Source organism: Vanellus vanellus, assembly GCF_965231255.1.
Source record: "Vanellus vanellus genome assembly, chromosome: 4".
NCBI classification, from domain to species: Eukaryota; Metazoa; Chordata; class Aves; order Charadriiformes; family Charadriidae; genus Vanellus; species Vanellus vanellus.
The window spans coordinates 76,643,508-76,661,293 of record NC_138909.1 but is presented as its reverse complement, the minus strand read 5'-3'; the positions used below and the strand labels follow the sequence as shown (position 1 = coordinate 76,661,293).

Here is a 17,786-nt window from a genome sequence, read left to right as displayed (position 1 = left end):
TTAGTATAGTATCCAGGGTTGACTTGGTTGGATGTTTGAATGAGCTTCTAGGAAAAGACTTAGTAGTCTGGGCACCACGATAAAAGCAACGGTGGGAAACTGGCAAACTGACTGGCTGAACTGTGGAAACAGTTGATATTGGGAGTCTCGTGTCATTTGTGGTTAGCTGTTGTATCGCTGTATTTAAATGAAATAACTTCATTAGGTAACAGCATATGATGTAACTTTTTGCCAGAATAAAAATTGTCTGCAAACATTTGTTCAGGTTTAATGCAGCTCTGTCAGGGACCTACAAATGGATGCAAAAGTCATTTCATATAGTTAATTAAATGATGACATTAGCATCTGCATGGGTGAATTCACCCAGTAGCCTTAAATCAAGAAGAGTGCTCTAGTTCTCTATTTACTGTAAGTGGAGCATTCAGGAAGGGAGGTGGAATATATAAGAGAGTAGGAGTATGTGAGCCAGGAGGGCAGGGAAGGACTGGCTGTACATGTTTGTTCTCTAGTCCCAGCTCTTACTTCCTCTCTCCTTCATTATCGGCTCGTGTGATATTTTTTTTTTTTTCAAAGAGCTTCAGAAAGTAACCAGTATTTTCCTAAACACAATATTCTCCGTAAGATTGCTGGAAATCCGACGTGGTTGCCCTCAAATGTGAGCTGTCTTTCATTTAAAGACATCTACTCAAAGGACATTGTTACGTCTGCACTGTGAGAAAAGGAGTGGTCGCAGTAGTTAAAATGGTGATAAAAATAAGCTAACTAGAACTGGCAGCCAAGCTTGATCTTTCTTTCCCCTACAGATTTGTATTTTGATTTGGGTTATTGTGTTGATATTCCTTTTAACAGCTCTACTATTAAACTGCAAGACAGTATGTTTCTGAATGAAAATATACCTTTAACAGTCAGTATCTCTGAGCAGAAGTGTACTGAAATCTCCAAGAATACAAGAGCGTCTGAATATGATATGCTGACAATTCTCTTAACTATGAGGGATGACAGAAAATCTTGCTTAGAGAGGATTTATTTGGAAAATTAATAGGCTTAGGAGGCACTTTATACCTGGCTCAGTAAGAGAGGCACAGAGCACATCAGTATTTTGAACAGGAAACTTGTTTTCAAATGCTTTGAAAACAAGTGAAGGCTGTGCAAGACTGATGTATTAATGCAATAGCTGATGTGTCAGTCAGACTAACACTACTGGAGAATCAAAGCTTTTGTTATTAATGCTGTCCCCAGTTGTATGATTGGACCTTACACCTCTGGCACTATTCCAGAATCACTTGACAACCTGCAAAGCAGGTGCTTGGGCTTCAGGAAGGATTCATGAGCCACTACCAGCTGGTTAGTTTGTCCCCTGTTTTTTCCACATGTTCCTATTTTTCTTTTCTCCAAATCTCCTGTCTCAGTTTTTTTCACTTTATCTTGAAGCAATCTTGTTAAGTTGAAACTGTACAAAGTAATCTGCTTAGATGCCTTCATTAAATTGCCAAGGGATATTTATGTATTGCATCAGCCCTTTTATTGCAAAAGTGTTTGCTCCTCTCCCTGTGGGATCAAACGGGGAAGACTGGCCCTATCTGCATAGCAGTGCTGTACTCCCTTGCCACTCTGAAGGCAGCAGAGACGCCTGTAACCTCCACGGTGTTTACGAGTCGAGCGCTGGATACGTAATGTGGTTTCCTCTGACAGGAGATGATTGTGTACTGTGAAGGGATTGAGGTTACAACATAACTAGGAATGTTAAATCAACGATGTAATTCTTGGACCGTGAATAGTGGCAGGGCCAACTTGAGACTTTAAAAAATTTAATATATTTCATCCTCATGACTGAGATTGCAGACACTAAGAAATGCTGCAAGACCCTCTAGTTTATAAAGCTCAAACCTGAGCTGCAGAGAGGGGAGTTTTTGCAACAAAAATTTTGAAAGGAAGAAAAAGACCAAGTAAACACAAGGAAGATGGGTTTGTATTCAGCACTACTTTAGAGCGAAGGAAATATGAAATCCATGTCGCAAACAAAAGCGGTCAATTCTCATGTTAGAAATAAGTTACTGGATAGGTAGGATGAGAGAGATCTTGCATTTTATGAAAATACTTATTTAAAGCACAGTGGGAAGAGTGTGTTGGAAAGCAAGCCACAGAAGATGTGAAGGTGAGGATGAAGTGCAAAAGGCTGTATACAAGGTTATGGTGCTAGAAATGAACCTGGCAGGTGCTGGGGTCTGCTCTGCAGTGCTACTGAAATAACCCTTTCTCCTAGTTAGTATTCCAGGAAGTGTTTATAAGAATTTCTAACTACCTTCTTTTGCACCTGTCTTTTAAGGTTTGGTGAGACTTCAAAGTCAAAGTGCATATTAATTTGTTGCTGTTGTTGTTTTAGTTGACAAGGGCAAGCAGCGGAGTCCCAAGAGCTCATGCATACAGGCTCAAGCCTCCACAGATGTGCGTTCACCTGGCACAAAAACAGCCGAGTTGACGCAGTACAAAACAAAATGTGAGACCCAAAATGGAATCATCCTGCAGCTGAAGAAGTTCCTGACAAACAGTAACCAGAAGTTTGAAGCGTTAACGGTTGTGATCCAGCACCTGCAGTCTGAGGTAAAAACTCACAGCTAATCAATTTTGGCTTTAATTTGTTGAACTGTTCTCAACAAGGGCTTCTGAAAATACTAATATAGTGATACATAACATCTGTGTTTCCATTCCAGTGATTTCTCTTTTCCTGGGGAGGTAGCAATAAACCTGCTCCTGGCATCAATTGGGTAGAAAAAATAAACCCCCTGACACTGCGTTTTATGGCCTCTTTGCAGCTTCACATCCTTTTTAGAAGAGAAGTTTTTAAATGTTTGTAGTCGGAGTCCTTCAGGGCCGAGTGCCTTTACAAGTATATACTTCAAGTTCTGCCCTTCTAGGAAAGATTAGTTTCAACAGATAACCTGCGTGACCTTGCTTTGTTGTCTGACATTGGATAGAAGAGTATATAAGGAGTAGATATGTTTTTGAGCTATTCAGAATAAAGTGTGAGTTGTAATGGTTATTATTGAATCCTGCATTGTTGGTGGCATTTTAAAATTATCAGCATTTCATTTAAAAAAAAAAAAATTAGAAATGCACCTGGAATTTAGAGTGGAATGAATCTGATGTTTTTTAATGTTTATTTTTTCTAGTCTATTTGACATACATAATGACCTAATCAGTTTGATATTACACTGGAAACGTTTGGTCTGACTTGAAAACTTCTGAGAAAAGAGAAATCTGAAGTTAAGGAAACTACAGCGGTTATGGATTTATGCTGTAACTGTTGATGCAGCAGTTTCTGCTGCATCAGAAATAGCAGTTTCTCTTGCATTTATAACTAACGTTCCAAGATTGGTATCAGTTTTATTTCAGCTCTTCCGATAGGCAGTGATTTTAGTCTGGTACACAAAATCTTAATATGCTGCCAGAAATATAACATTCTCTACTTGTGGGATAATATCTGCTTGCTCTTATTTCATGTAAAAATACTGCTTTATGTCCGAGTTTGGTTCAGCTCAGTAAGAGCAGTGGCTCTTAGCCAGGTTTGTGGGTTTGCTTTGGTTGGGTTTTTTAAACTCTCGATTGGAACACCTTTCTCTGCTAAAGAATTAGTTTAAGATCTTCAAAGGAATTTGTCACAGGGTTTTTGAATGCCTGTCATCTAATATGAAATTGTGAAATTTATATGCGAAATTCTCACTGCTAAACTTCTGTGCAATCTTCTAATTACTGCGTAATAAGCATCTTGATTTTCGGTAACTTTTATAATTATATGTCTTGGCCTAGATTCTTCTATCAAATATTTTTGTATTTCAGCTTTTAAAAATTCAGGAATACTTTATCAATGTCATATTTAAGAAGCCTGTCATACATATTTGCTTCTTCCAGGCTATTTTACAGGTTACTTAGTCTAAACATGATTATTTTTTTTTTAAATAATGTGAATGGTTATTAAAAAAAAAAAAAAAGACAAAAAAGTGGTGTTGAAGATGGAAGGAAAAGAACTGAGTGGAGGACATTAGTAATTTTGTTCCTTCCTCTTCATTATTCTTTTGTAGGTGGAAATAGAAATTTTATTTCTATCAAATCGTATAAAATCAGTAATCTTGCAGAGTTAAGTCTAAGCACATGACGCTCAGCTAAATGCGACACATTAATGTACTTTCATACCAGTAACTGGAATTGAGGTTGTTCTCTCCTTTCCCAGGATAAGACAAAGCTTGCTGAAGAGTTCTTGTGTACTTAGCATGGGGGTGAGGAGGACTTTTCTGCTGTGGTGGTGTAAGGAATACTCAGAATATGGTGGTTAGCAGGTGGGAAAAATATCTTGCAGGATTTCTATGTTTTAGGGAACACTGAAGAGTTGTTTTGGTTCTGTGGTTTGTTTTGGTTTTGTTTGTTGGTTTGGGTTTCTTCTCTTCTGGTGAGGTGTGGAGTCTGTTATAACTAACTTCATCTCAACTGGCTATACGTTTATTTTTCTCAGGTATCTCTTGGGGACCCCTTTGGTGTAGTTTTCAAACTCTTTGGGTAAACTCAGGGACAAACTTGGAGTTAGGTTTTAGCACTTAAGTCAGGGGCTCATAACTTAGCTAGTGCAGACCCAGCTTAAAATAGCTTCAGCTGTTCTAGGTTTTTTTTGTTTTGTTTTTTAAATCATGCTTAGCTGATTACATGAAAAACAAAGCTGTTCTTCCATTCCTCCCAGTAGAGCAAGTGTGAAGTGATGCGATGCAGTGTAAGCTGATGAAATGGCTTGCTGTAATGGGAGGAAGGTCCTGCTCTGGACTCTTCCAGTGTTGGTCTCTCTCTGCAGGAGGTTGATTCAGCGTGCAACTCCCAGAAAGTGAACCCAGCCACAGAGAGAGCATTCCTTTGCCAGATTAACAATGTGGATTGTCCAAATGTGTGGGCAGAGCCAACACGATGGTGAGAGGGGGCCAAGGACAGGCTGCCTGGCCAAATGGAGAAATGAGCTAGAGCAAGCTGCTGGGTCACTTGGAGGCTGTGCAGCCCAGCCGCAGCACCTTGGCAAAACCTGCCCCAGCCTCTCCAGCGTGCCCAGCAAAGCTGAAGTTACTGGGAGGATTGCTTTGGGAGCTGTTGAGTTGGTTTGGGTTTGCTTTCCTTTTTATTTCTTCTTTTTCTTTTTCCAAGAGGTCCTCAGTGCATTTCTGCACAAAAGTTTAAAAGTTGCTTCTTATGAGCTTGTTTGAAATGGGAAACCAGGACTTGCTGGCAAGGACTTCTGTCAAAAATGCGGCCAGCCCACCTGGCATGAAGTTGAGAGGCTGCTGTCGAAGGGTTAAACGAGATTGAACAATGCTACTGTGCGCTTTCTAGCCCAGCAGGAATCTCTCCCAAAACTGCCTGAGCTCAAACCTGTTTGTTGCAAGCATTATCTTGGAGCTGTCAATGTTAACAGCTGGCTCTGATAATACCCTCACACTTGAGCTGTCAGAGTTTGTCCAGGGGTTTTCTATGCTTAACTACTTTTACCAAGACTCTTCTGAATTTAAAAATCCAAAAAACCCAATTTCTACCTCGCAGGAGCTACTATTACACTATTACTACTATTGCTACTATTACATAAAGAAAATATTGTAATATTGTGCTATTACACTGTTTTAGTACCAGATGGAAATGCTCTTGGCATCCAGAATACTCGATGGCAATGAACAGTGTGGCTGGCAAGAATGCCGTGCTGTACTGAGTTTTTTTCCATTGTTTAGACAGCTGTATGTGCACTAGCAGTGTTAAAATGTGTGTCAAACTGTGGGCTAATCATAAAAGCAAGCTTAGTCTTTCTAGACTACTGCGCTCGCCCTGATTCCCGGTTAATTCCTGTGACTTCATAACTATTTTCCTGGTTTTTTTTAAATTGAAATGAGAAAGGAAAAGTGGCAGTACAGAGGAAATGGTGAAATCGGCGATTTACAATAAGTGTGTGATATGCCAAGGAAAGCCATCTTCCGTTAACCTTTAACTGCATCAAACTCTGAAATTTGCACCACTGCGTTTTAGTTGATCTTTTAACTTCCCCTGGTATTCATTTCACATATTAATTTCGAATTTATTTCTTGTCCCTTCGGTAACAGATGCTTTCACAGAGGCTTTAAATATGTGGTTTAGCCATGTCTGTGGTAAGTCAACCCGTGGCTGTCACTCCTGCAGCCCTGCCCTCTCTTCCCTTGCCCTCATGTCTGCACAGGCTGGTGCTTGCCTGGCCTTGAGAAGCCAGTTCAGGCATCTAGTCAGGAAGAAAAAAAATGATTATGGGTCTAGTTTTATAGGTCTGTCCATACCCGAAGTGTTATGGGTATGTCCCACACAGTGGTTCACTGTGGGAAGGAGTGGGAGTGAAGGTCCACCAGTGCTGGGGTGGGGTGGGAACATGTGCCCAAGAGGTCTGCAGCCGTGGGTAGGAGCCAGATGTTCCCTTGGGAAGGAAAATCCCAAACTCTGTTTTTGTGATGTCCTGCAAAAGTACATCAGCAGCTGATGAGGCTGAGGCCATGGGGACTTCAGTGTGAGCCTCTACTTTTCACGTCCTGAGGGGTGCTCAGCCCCTTCCCCTGCCTCAGGGCTGCTGGCCCTGCAAGGTGGAGTGAGCTGGGGAGTTTGAACCTCTGACTCACCGCCACATATAAACTCCTACATCTTTGGGGGCAGAAGCTGTTTCTTTTAGCAGCACAGTACTAGTTTGGTTTTAAATCTGGCTTTGACTATTTAAGGGAGATTTAGCTTTTGAGTGAAAAGCAATGTATTATTAGAGTAACTTGAGTGGCTTTGTGACTGCAAAGCGTGAATTAACAAATACTACCATTTCATCCTCATTTTAATGCCCAAATCGCCACACTCAGAACTACTCAGACTGCTAAAAAAAAAACCTTTAGATAGTAAAATGTTTGTTATAAACATCCATTTCTGTTCTTCCAGTTTAATAAATGAATCTAAATGTTTCAAGAGCTTCAAGAGATTCTGCTGTAGAAATGAGCTTCAAATTTGTCTGTGCCACAGGGAGCTACCGAGATGAACAGAAACTAGATTCCACTGTTGTGCTTCTCTTGGTATGGTTACAGGAAGGCCAGTATTTACAGTTCAAACTTGGGAATAACTGGTGACATGTTCAAGAAGTTTCCTTCACAGAGGGAAATGCCATTTGAGAGGCTACAGAGTCTTGACAATAATATGTGGATACCACTAATTATGGATGTGACATGGGAAGCAACATAAGTAATGTGCTAGAAACTCTCTGGCTTCAGTATTTCTGGGTGGAAATAAAAATTAACCATTAGTATATGAGCTACTGTAACTGGCATTTCCTGATGTGTGAATGACTGTAAGAGTCGAGATGCTCGTTTTCTTGGGAACTTCACTCTTTAAAGAGTGTTTTTTCCGTCCTGGAATACATGGACACATGCATCAGAAAAATTTGTCCTGGCTTTTGTGGAAGTTCAACAGAAAATGTTTATCAAATGAGAAATGCATACCTAGCTTAAGGAGCAGAAGGTTTGCATCACTAAACCCCAAACCATTTATAGTGAAAGGAAGAGTTTGGGAGCAGTCATATTTCTGGCCTATAAATCCAAAATATATTGGCAGAGCAGTTGTCTTTGAGTTAAATTTATAGTTCTGATTTTCTAGAACCAAACATTAAACTTGGCGGGTTCTCATTAGGATTTTTCATCCAAAGTATAATTCTGCTTTTTAAATCTGGTTTCCCAAAATACAGACATAACTTTTTACAAGAGAGAATAAGGACATTTAATTTAGATAATTTTTGTGGTTTAGATTAAAAAAAAAAAATCACTTAGAAGACAAAAGTTAATATCTTGAATTTGAGGAATTCAGTATTTTCTGTTCATAAAGGAGGGTATTTGAGTAGTAACACTGCAGCTTCCCCCAGTCAAGCAAACCTGGGCTGTAGCAGTTGGCACCTGACAGGTAGCTGTTGGAAAGCAAGGAAGCTTAAATGATGCTCAAGGTCCCTGTAACACATGACTGCTGATGCATAAGAATATTTTTGGCAACAGGTTGAAGATTTGTGAGCTCTAACACCCAGAGAAAGATTTTAATCCATTAATTACTGTGAAACTAGGCTCTGGTGGAAATAACTTTTTAGATGATGCCTCAGTTAAGCAATTTATTGGGTACATCTGGGTATTCAGAAGGGGTTACAGCTGGAGAGAAGCAGGAGTCCTGTCCTGTAGCTACTCCCAGCAAAAGGTGTCTTGAGAAAAGACACCTTTGGCTGAAACAAGCTTGGTGTTTTAGGCAACCAGTGTTGCTTTCCATTAAGAAGTTGATTCTCATTACTACCTTGTTATTTCTCTCTTTTTTTTTTTTTTTTCTTTAAAGAAGATGCAGAATTAATGACAGCAGCAAACTGGAAGTATCTATTACAAAATCAAAATTAAAGGGAGCAGTTAGTGGAGGAAAGAAAATAACATCTTTGCTACTTGTTTCCCTCTTCTGTTCCCTCATCTGCCTTTTCAGATGAAATTCGAAAAGTGGAATGACATAAAGAAAATATTGTAATATTGTGCTCAAGCATAAGATCTCATGTTCTAACATTTCAAAGAACTTTAGAGACATCATTATAATTTTATAGATGTGAGAATTTAAGTTGTGACACTGTAACTTGTCAAAGCTGTGTGGTATCTGATGGAGACTATCATACTCAGATGAAATGAACTGAGACAAAAACTTTAGAAAATACCAAGAAATAAGTGCTTAGATAGGGTAAACTTTTTTTTGAGATGGGAATTTTTACAGGGGTGGAAGGGGTCATTTTGTGTGATAAGTGAAAACTAATTTTGGAGTTCAGAAACCCTGTAAAGTATAAAACAGGCTGTTTCAGAGAAGTGAAGTTAAATAGCCCATATTACTGCATCTTTTTACTTTGTAAAGCTATTACAGGAAGGTGGATATCGCTTCTAATTGAGAAAACAAAGATCCCATATGAGCATAAGATCCCATGTAAAGCTTGTAAAAGCATAAAGAGCCTGTAAGTATATGATCCGTGTTAAATAGGTAGTGACTCACAGGAATCCTGTTTGGCTGGTTCTCTGCTTTAGTGTTTCACACACTAAATGTCAGGGAATAACCACCTGATTCTCCATAAATGTACCTAGCAAAAGAGAGAAATAAAATATTAGAAACTACAGTGAGTCTCTGTCAGCTAATCACATAATCTTTGTATTTTGAGGCTTAATCGAATTCTGTTTGAAGTAATAAGTCAAGGTGAAAACTGATTGCTTTACTTCATTTGGTAAGAAGGCAATGCGTAATGCTAACAAGGCCAAGAGTAACTTGGAAGTAGTAATTTCACTGTGTATTTATTGATTTGAGATGGTTAATGACATTTTCACTTTATTGCAGTAATAGTCTGTTACTCCTTTCAAAAATATACATGGAGCAGAGGGTGTAAATCCAGTTTGTTGTGCTGCTTCCTTGGCTTATTTCTTTAGGTTGCTTTTGCATCCAAGTGATGCGAAAGAAATGATATTTCAAGGGGTTTTTAAGTGGGGTGGGGAGCAGGTGAGTTTAAAATAAAATATTATTTCTAAAATTTCTGACTTCTAATTAGAAGATTTATTTAGAGGATTGGGTTTTGTCAGCAAAGAAGGAACAAGGACCAGCAGAAATACTGTAGGTTAAGGACCAAAATAATCAAAGCAAATGTCATACTGCAAAGCGGATATGAATGGCCCTTTTGTTACCCCTTCATAATTACCTCCAGGCTGTAGTTGATGACACATGAGTGACTGGAGTTTATGCAAAGATGTGACTCAATTTCTACATCACAGCCAGTGATGCTGCTCATCTTTTCATGCCTGGTGCAGCACAAGGATGGAGTAGACTCTAATTTCTAGTGCTTTGTCCATAAGAGGAAAACCTCCTTGGATGACAGAGACTCATCCTATATTGGAATCTGTTGACAGCTGAGACTGTACCAGTATGGAAAAAAAATATTGAAATTACGCTCTTTTCTTCTTCATCTCCTGTAAGGTCTAAGCACACATTACAGAAGTGCTTGCAAATAACTATAATTTATGTTTTTAAGATGCTCAGTGTTTCTCAGTTTGATTTTAGGAGTAAGTGCTTGTGGTTTGGTAGCAAATGGCTTTCAAAAATCAGGCTTTCCTTTCCCAGAATAAAATTAATTTGGCGCTGTATATGACAGTAAAACACACTTAAGTACTTCCATTCTCTGCTGCGCTGATGAATTTCTTTTTATGTGCTCTGAACACATTTTATTTGGTCTGGTCTAATAAAATGCTTTTTAAAAAAGCATCGTAGTGTTTTTATATTTAACAGTTAATGTTCTCCTCCTGCAAGTTTTGACTCTTGAACTGACTTGCTTACAAAGTGTATTGCTGGTAAGACTAGAAGGCTGATGTACATCCTTCCAGCTCAGAGATGGTTTCCACCTGCCAGTCCTGCCTGTGGCAGGTACAGCTGCTGCCCACCTGCATGCCAGGGAGTGCCTGGTACCAGCATCATCTTAGTCTTTTGCCACCTTCTCTGGGCAGGGACAGCGTTGCATCCCAGCATTAAGAGGGGAATGTTTCAGTATGGTCACTATATGTTTGTGTCATGGGAAAAGTCCTACGACACAACCCGATTCCCTGGGATATTTCAGGATCTAGAAGTAGGTTGTGTCTGTTCCTTCACAATGTACTAGTGCTTTGCAGGTTTTTGGTTCGGGCAATGCATAATGCTTCTCCTGAACCTGTTAATGGATAGAAGGTATAAGGCTTTGCATGAATACACCTTTGAGGAAGATCTGGAAACATTAATCTGAGGATGAAAAATTGAGTGAGAGGGTTTTGGTGAATGACAGAAGCTTGCTAAGAAGTTTGAAATGCCATATATCTCCTGGAGGAGGTGATACATTGCATGGGGTAGACTGGGCAACTGTGATAGGTAGCTTATCACATAGCTGCTTGAAATTAAAAAAAAAAATAAACAACAAACAACCCGCCCATATTTTGGTGTGTAAATATATATATAAAAATGTGAACTTTTTAGTATTGGTTCTTGAGAATTCATCTTTCTTTAGTACAACTCCAAAAGAGTACATGTTTCGTTACCAGAAGGAGTGTGGTTGTTTAAAATGTGAACTGTGATGTGTGGATAATTACTACCAGATGTTAGCTTATTTGGACATGCATACTGGAAACCTGGGTTCTGCCTCTTTTATATTGCGTAGCTGTTGAAGGAGTTGTAGCTCTTAACATGGAGGAAAAACTTGCACAAGGTGAATAGGGCTTTTTGGCCAGGCACAGCCTACCTGTGGCGCTCAAAGCCTTGACCTGCAGGCAGAGCATGGGCTCCAACACTAGGGCCACCTCACCTGGCCAGCAGCAGGACTGCGCTGGGAAACCTGAAAGGGTTAGGCCAGCTAGTTGCATGACCTGTCAAAGAATAGAGTTGCCAATTTGCCGTAAACTGCATGTTTCTGGATTTGAGATCTGCAAAAGGAGCTGTGGGATGCTTGAGGAATACCTGCCCTTTCCAGCTTGAGAATTGCTCATAACCGGAGCTCTTGGAGGTATCTTGTGTCTTTCTCACGTGAAGATTTGGTATAGGTACATAGCCAGGAAGGCTGGTTGCTTGTGTGCTTGGTATAAATGCCTGGTTTTGTACATTCTGGGATGTGGACTTCTGTTGAGCTTCCTGCTTTTAAAACAGAGTGGTGGAAACTGTTCCAGATGTTGATACAGCTTCACCCACCCTCATTTGTATCTAAAATGACCCTAAGCTGGTCTGTTTGAATCTCAAGCTGTAGCAAAAATAACTGGTTGCCAGGAAAAATACTCTTAAGCCTGTAACTGGGCTGTGTAACTGCTAGTAACTCAAACACAAATGACAAATTTTGTAATTTATTCCGTTCCTGACTGGGACATTTTTGGCATCCTGAAACTGCCTGGTTCTCTAACCCCCTGCCTTGGACCTCTTCTTTTTCTGTCCAGTTGTAGTGGGGTATACCTCACTTTCCCAAGTGTCCTTGCTATGGGGCACACATCCCTCTGGACTCACTTGTCAAAAATTTCAAAATGTGTGAAGGATTTTTAACTGCCTAATCTTTCACAGGGCAAGAAATGTCCAAGTTTTTCTTTATGCTGAGAATTTTTTTGTAGCATCCCATAGTAGAGGTGCACCACCCCGATACTGCCTGTGGCAAAGCTTTTATCCCCAAACTCTGTTCTCATTCCGTCCTACATCTTCCCTCTTTAAGGTAGGGGGAATGTTTTGGCTAAAGCACAACTGGATTTCTTATGCACCTACAATAGATTCCTTGGAAATAAGAAAAGTAGGTACCCAGTCATCCTACATGATCTTGGCATAAACTCACATATTGTGCCAGAAACAACTTTAAATTGGTATGAAGACCCTCCTTCAGTCTGACAACTAAGTGAGGATGATCCCTATTGCCAGATTTATGTGGATAAATGAACAAGGCCAAAATTGCTCAATCCTGTATCCTCCCACCTGAGTCTGCTCTTTTAAATTCTGATAGTGATTTTTCAGCTAGAAGCTTGTAAAGCATGAACTAGAAGGTTGCTCAATACTCCATCCCAAAGCGTGTCCCTGCCTGTCTTTAATTTAAACACTGAAGATGGCCTTTACTGGATTATTCAAGTGGTCTTTGGTTTTTCACTACACTTAGATTTCAGGTCTTGGAAACTTTAATGTTTTCTTGGGGAGGCCCCTGTACCTGGAGCTTCAGGTCTCGCAGAACTTCGACTAACTAGCAGTTAATCTAGCACACTTTTATCTAACTACTTCATGTGACTGCTTAACCATATGAGCAACTTATTCTTCTTATTTTAGGCTGGCAGTCTCTATGGCTAGCTTTTTCTGATTATATCCTGTAACAGGAGGTGGTGATACAGGTCAGTCTGTCTGGATTTCTTGATTTGTGAAACTACGAACAGACAAGCTGGAGGTTGAGGCACAAGGTTAAACAGCACCAGTAAAAAAGCAAAAGGGCTTAAGAGCAGCAGAAAGGAAGAAACATTTTTATTTTTTTTTTTAAATAAATACATTAATGAGGCAGTGTTATTCTATTTTGTTTTGGGTTTTTAGTCCCAGCCTCTCTCAGTCCTTAGTATATTCTGATCTCATGTGCCTTTTTCTCATCAAATTGCTTTAGCCAAAAACAAATACAAAATGTGTGGACCATGAAGCGGCCTTCTGGAAGCTAACCAAAAACATTAGTGTTCCCAAAGGGCCTGCAGCTGTGGTCCAGCCACTGGGCTGAGGGGGGAAAATTTGAGATGTTTTAATAACAGAAGGGGCTGGAAGAAATCAGGTTCAAGGATGACTGTTTGAGAATTAGAATAAAGAATAAATATGCAAACCAAGGGGAGGAGGCACATTAAAAAATAATAAATCTCCTAAGTGTGTTTGTAGACTAATTAGTAATGGACAAGGGTGCTGTAAAAGCTTTGGAAAATCCCATCAGGAGCCCGCAGCATGAAAATAAAAGTGCTTTGGTAGTTTAACTTGCTTGCAAATCCACTACGTGGTTGTGCCCCAGCGTGTGAGGATGGGGCTCAGATAAATCACTGCAGCGTTCACGTTTTCATCACCCACTGCTGTGTCCATAGCGGGAACTGGCGCTGAAGAGGAGCTGACTCATCTCTCCTCCCTGCGCAGGGCAGAGGGGAAGAGCAGGGCTGGTCCTTGCAATAACCCAGCGCTCTGCTCTCCTGAGAATTTACCCTGGAGGGTGAGGCATGGGTTTCAATCTTTGCCCACTGTCACTGCAAAAAGCTTCTAAGTGCTTAATGTAAAACTGCAAAACAGCTACTTAATACCCTCGCCACTGTGTCAGTGTCCAAATAACCGTTAAGACTGCTTAAAGTGGAGTGATTAAAAGGGGATGTTTTCCATGCAAGGTCAAAAATACAGATATTTCTAATAAAGGGCCGGCCTTTTCTTCCAACCAGCCTTTTCAGCTGCAGAATAATTTCCTATAACTTGCAGCAGATGAGAGTGCATAGCATAAAAATTACTCATTTTGATTAGTCTTGTGTCAGACCTTAACACACGACTGGTTTCAAAGGTGGTCATTCCCTCTATTTTTTTTTTCTTAAGAATGGTGTATTTTACTGCTTTATTTGTTCTGCAGGCATGCGGTGGGTATTCCCCACCTCCAGGACAGGGTGCTTTTAACTGGGCAACCCAGTGGGCAAGTGCTGTCGATAGCTAGGCTCAGGCTGTGGTGGGAGTGACCTGGGGGCGAAGGGGGAATCTGCTGTAAAGGTGAGGTTTTCCCCAGGGAGAGGCATGTTCCCCAGGTGCAGGTGTGGCCCTGCCACTGCCAAACTCATCAACCGTGCTCAGGTACGTAGTAGCTAATGGAAAAAATCAAAGTGATTTTGTTGGGGGCCAGTGCATTATTATTATTATTACCACTACTATTTTCCCAGTGTATCCTGGCTGAAGGAGAAGGATGCAAAGTGAGTTTCAAGCTGTTTGCCACGGGCAGGGGCTGTGAGCACTAGCCTGGGCACTGACAGCAGCAAAACTGCTCTGGCTGTGGCTCTCCCATTCAGCTCAGGCCTCCTGCGGCTTATTTTTGCATCAACAAATGTAAGTGTGAAAGCAGCATCTTGCAAGCCTGAAAATACGGCTGAAAATAAGCTCCGTTATCTGCAGAGGAGGGCAGCGTTCCCTTTCGCAGTCCCAGCCGCCGTTGGAGCGAGCGGAGATCGATCGGTCTCATGTCTGGGGCTCGCCTTTCATAAAAGAAGGGCTGTGGCTTTAAGCGATCGCTGGCTGCTTGTGCCAATTGCAGAAGCTGCAGTATCTGCCGCTGTTGGGAGCGATCGGCGCGGAAGTCGGATAACCTGGGGAGAGGCAAGGTCCAGCGTCACTGCTCGGCCGTGGCCGGACCAGCCCAGCCTGGCTAGTGGTGCCACCACCTGCGTGTCACCGATGAGTGCCGGGGGGCTGCCGGAGCTGGAAGATGGGCTGTTCCAGCAGCAAACTCTGCCTCTATTCTCAGTGCGCTGCAGCAAGGGTAATTAGGATTTGTTTCGCAGGGAGCTGGTCGGGAGCAAGGTGAAAAGCGTCTTGGCAGTGGGAAGCCTGGACCTTGTCCCCTCGGCGCCGTGGCCATGGGTGTGAGGTGCTGGTCGCCGAGCCCTGGAGCGGCTCGGCCGTGGCTGGGGGCAGAGGGGCCAGCTCCTGGGCAGAGCGGGGAGGTGGGCGCTGCCGCTTGTTGTGAGCGTGGATCGGTTGCGATTCTCTCAGTATAGGGAACATCATCTATCTTAAAATTAAGAACTGTGAACGGTGGGGTAGGTTGCATTCAACTTTGTGCAGGGCTGTGCCTTGTCTTCATGGAAGACTGAGCATTTAGCAAAGTCTTTGGTTTTGTGTTTGAGTAAGCTCAAGATAAATATTTAATGCATGCCTCTTTAGCGTATATACTGTGCTTTTGTGCCCTTGACAGCTATCAGTTGATTTGTTCTGGAGGCTTATGTTGCTACACCCATCATAAAATATATAATTAATTGCCGCGAAGTAGGATTTTAATTGCAGTGTTATCCTGGAAAAAAAAACTATTCTTTGTTTTAAAGTATAACTTCCTTAACAACAGAAGAACATCTGTGTATTTTGTAACAGCAGAACTGTTATCCTAAATGATTCATATCTTGGCTTCTTGCTCCTGCCTCTTGTTTTCCTACAGAACACATGTAAGTTAATTATTGGAAGGTGCTCTGCTCAGATCACTAGGAACTAAATGTTTGCGTTTGTTTTTTCCTCTGCAGAGGGAGGAAGCACTGAAACAGCGTAAAGAGTTATCTCAAGAACTAGTTAACCTTCGTGGAGAACTAGGTAAGTATTTATTTCTGTATTCTTCATGAGAACAGAAACACAGCAAAACAGATCTGCGGAAAGACAGATGCCCCGGTGTTGTAATGGCAAGCATTTAATTCCCTGACTGGGTTCTGTTGGGATGCTTTAATCGCTGCATTTCTCTGGAGCCCTGACAGCATGACCCCAGGTTCACCGAATTCCTGGCACTGATCTGACTGCGCCTAGTGGGGCCTCCTCGCAAAACATGCGTCTGGTGACCAAAGCACTCACTTTCTTAAAAATGGGAGGATGGCTGACAGTATGGCTGATGCTCCTGTTTGATCCCTAATTCATTTGTACACTGTCTTCTAGAGTCTTGCTGGCAAAAATCCATAAACCCTTAAAATATACTGCGCAAAATCTGCTTTTTGTCTTAGTGGCTTGTAGGTGAATGAGTGTAAAATTAACAGAAGGAAATGCGATCAGGCTAATGGGATTAAATCTTTGAACTCATCCTAGTGGACAGCTATAATGTGAAATGGAGCTATAATGTGCAGAGGCTGGTTTTGCCAACTTTGAAGCTTGATTTAATTGCATATAACGGTAACTTCATATAACTTATTTGAATTCAAAGCAGAATCATCTTGTGGAGTGCAAAAAGTCATTGGATTGACAATGATAGCACTTGAAAACGAAGCTAGTGTTTTATAAAAGCACACTTCTGTTATGATAATGCCCCTTTAAAAAAGGAAAAAAAAAAAGCTTTGAAAGCAGAAGTAAAACGTGTGGAGTAGTTTCAGATACGTCACTTATTAGTGAAATGTTTATTTTCACATGCTTTGGAAGTTGGGTATTGTCTCAGCCAAACTCGAATGTGAATGTAGCTCTTGTTACATGCGGGTGGTACATCTAATGTTCAGATTTACTTTTTAGCATTGATTAATCAAGGCAGGCGTTCCCTGGCAATGACTCTGAGCTGGAAGCATGGTGGGGAGGGAGGGCTCTCCCCGTTCCCCAGCTGAAGCAACAGAGCAAAGCTGCTCTGCTTATTACTATTACTGTCGTCCAATTTAGAGAGTTTACAAGGGCATGTAGTGATAGGATGAGGCATAATGGCTTCAAATTGGAAGAGGGTAGATTTAGATTAGATACCAGGAAGAAATGTTTCACTCTGAGGGTGGTGAGACACTGCCCCAGGTTGCCCAGAGAAGCTGTGGCTGCCCCATCCCTGGAGGTGTTCAAGGCCAGGCTGGATGGGGCTTGGAGCAACCTGGTCCGGTGGGAGGTGTTCCTGCCCATGACAGGAGGGTAGAACTAGATGATCTTTAAGTTCCCTTCCATCCCCAACCAGTCTATGGTTCTATATTAAAATACAGCTTTCTGGGAGCTTTATTTGATGCTGCATAAAACTGCAAATGTGTGAATGGGGAGTATCACAAGCAGAGAATGCCTTGCAGCCTAAATAGACAGACGAGAGTACCAAAGACACTGCAGAAATGTGTAGCATCTTTCTTGGAAGCGTAGTACTAAAAAGCTGAGGCTTTTCTCAAGCTTGGTGCAGTCTGGCATCTGTTGAGCTGCAGCTTTTAACCTTCATACCAAAGCAGCACCTGGATTGCAGTTTAGCAGTTGTTTCAGGCAGGTCTCAGCAGGGGCTGCTTTGAGAGAGCCTGACCCTCTGCCTCTGGGTCCCCCTGTCCTGCCTTGTGCCACCACCGCTGCCTGTGCAGCCGTGCGGTGAGCTGTGCTGGGACCACCACCAGCTGAAAACTAGTGGCTTGAAGTACTGTTTTGCCAAAGCTGCCAGGCCTGGCTCAGCATGTGGCTGGAGGAGTGCCGGTGCCAGAGCGGAGAAAGGGGAAGGAGCAACAGGATCCCCCATCAGCTGCAGCCAGCACTTCTGTCACCCTGAAGTGACAACAAAACTAGAGTTTCAGTGTGGA

General features: G+C 41.7%; 1 protein-coding gene across 1 annotated transcript in view; it reads left to right on the top strand.

The window, feature by feature from the left end:
- The window catches only part of MTUS1 (microtubule associated scaffold protein 1), a gene marked incomplete at its 5' end in the record, with an annotated part of 92,683 nt that overhangs the window by 59,937 nt on the left and 14,960 nt on the right, over positions 1–17,786 (top strand). The window contains 2 exons of the mRNA XM_082482573.1: positions 2,384–2,601; positions 15,816–15,882. Of these exons, the coding sequence (XP_082338699.1) occupies positions 2,384–2,601; positions 15,816–15,882 (285 nt within the window). The remainder of the gene's footprint in view (positions 1–2,383; positions 2,602–15,815; positions 15,883–17,786) is intronic.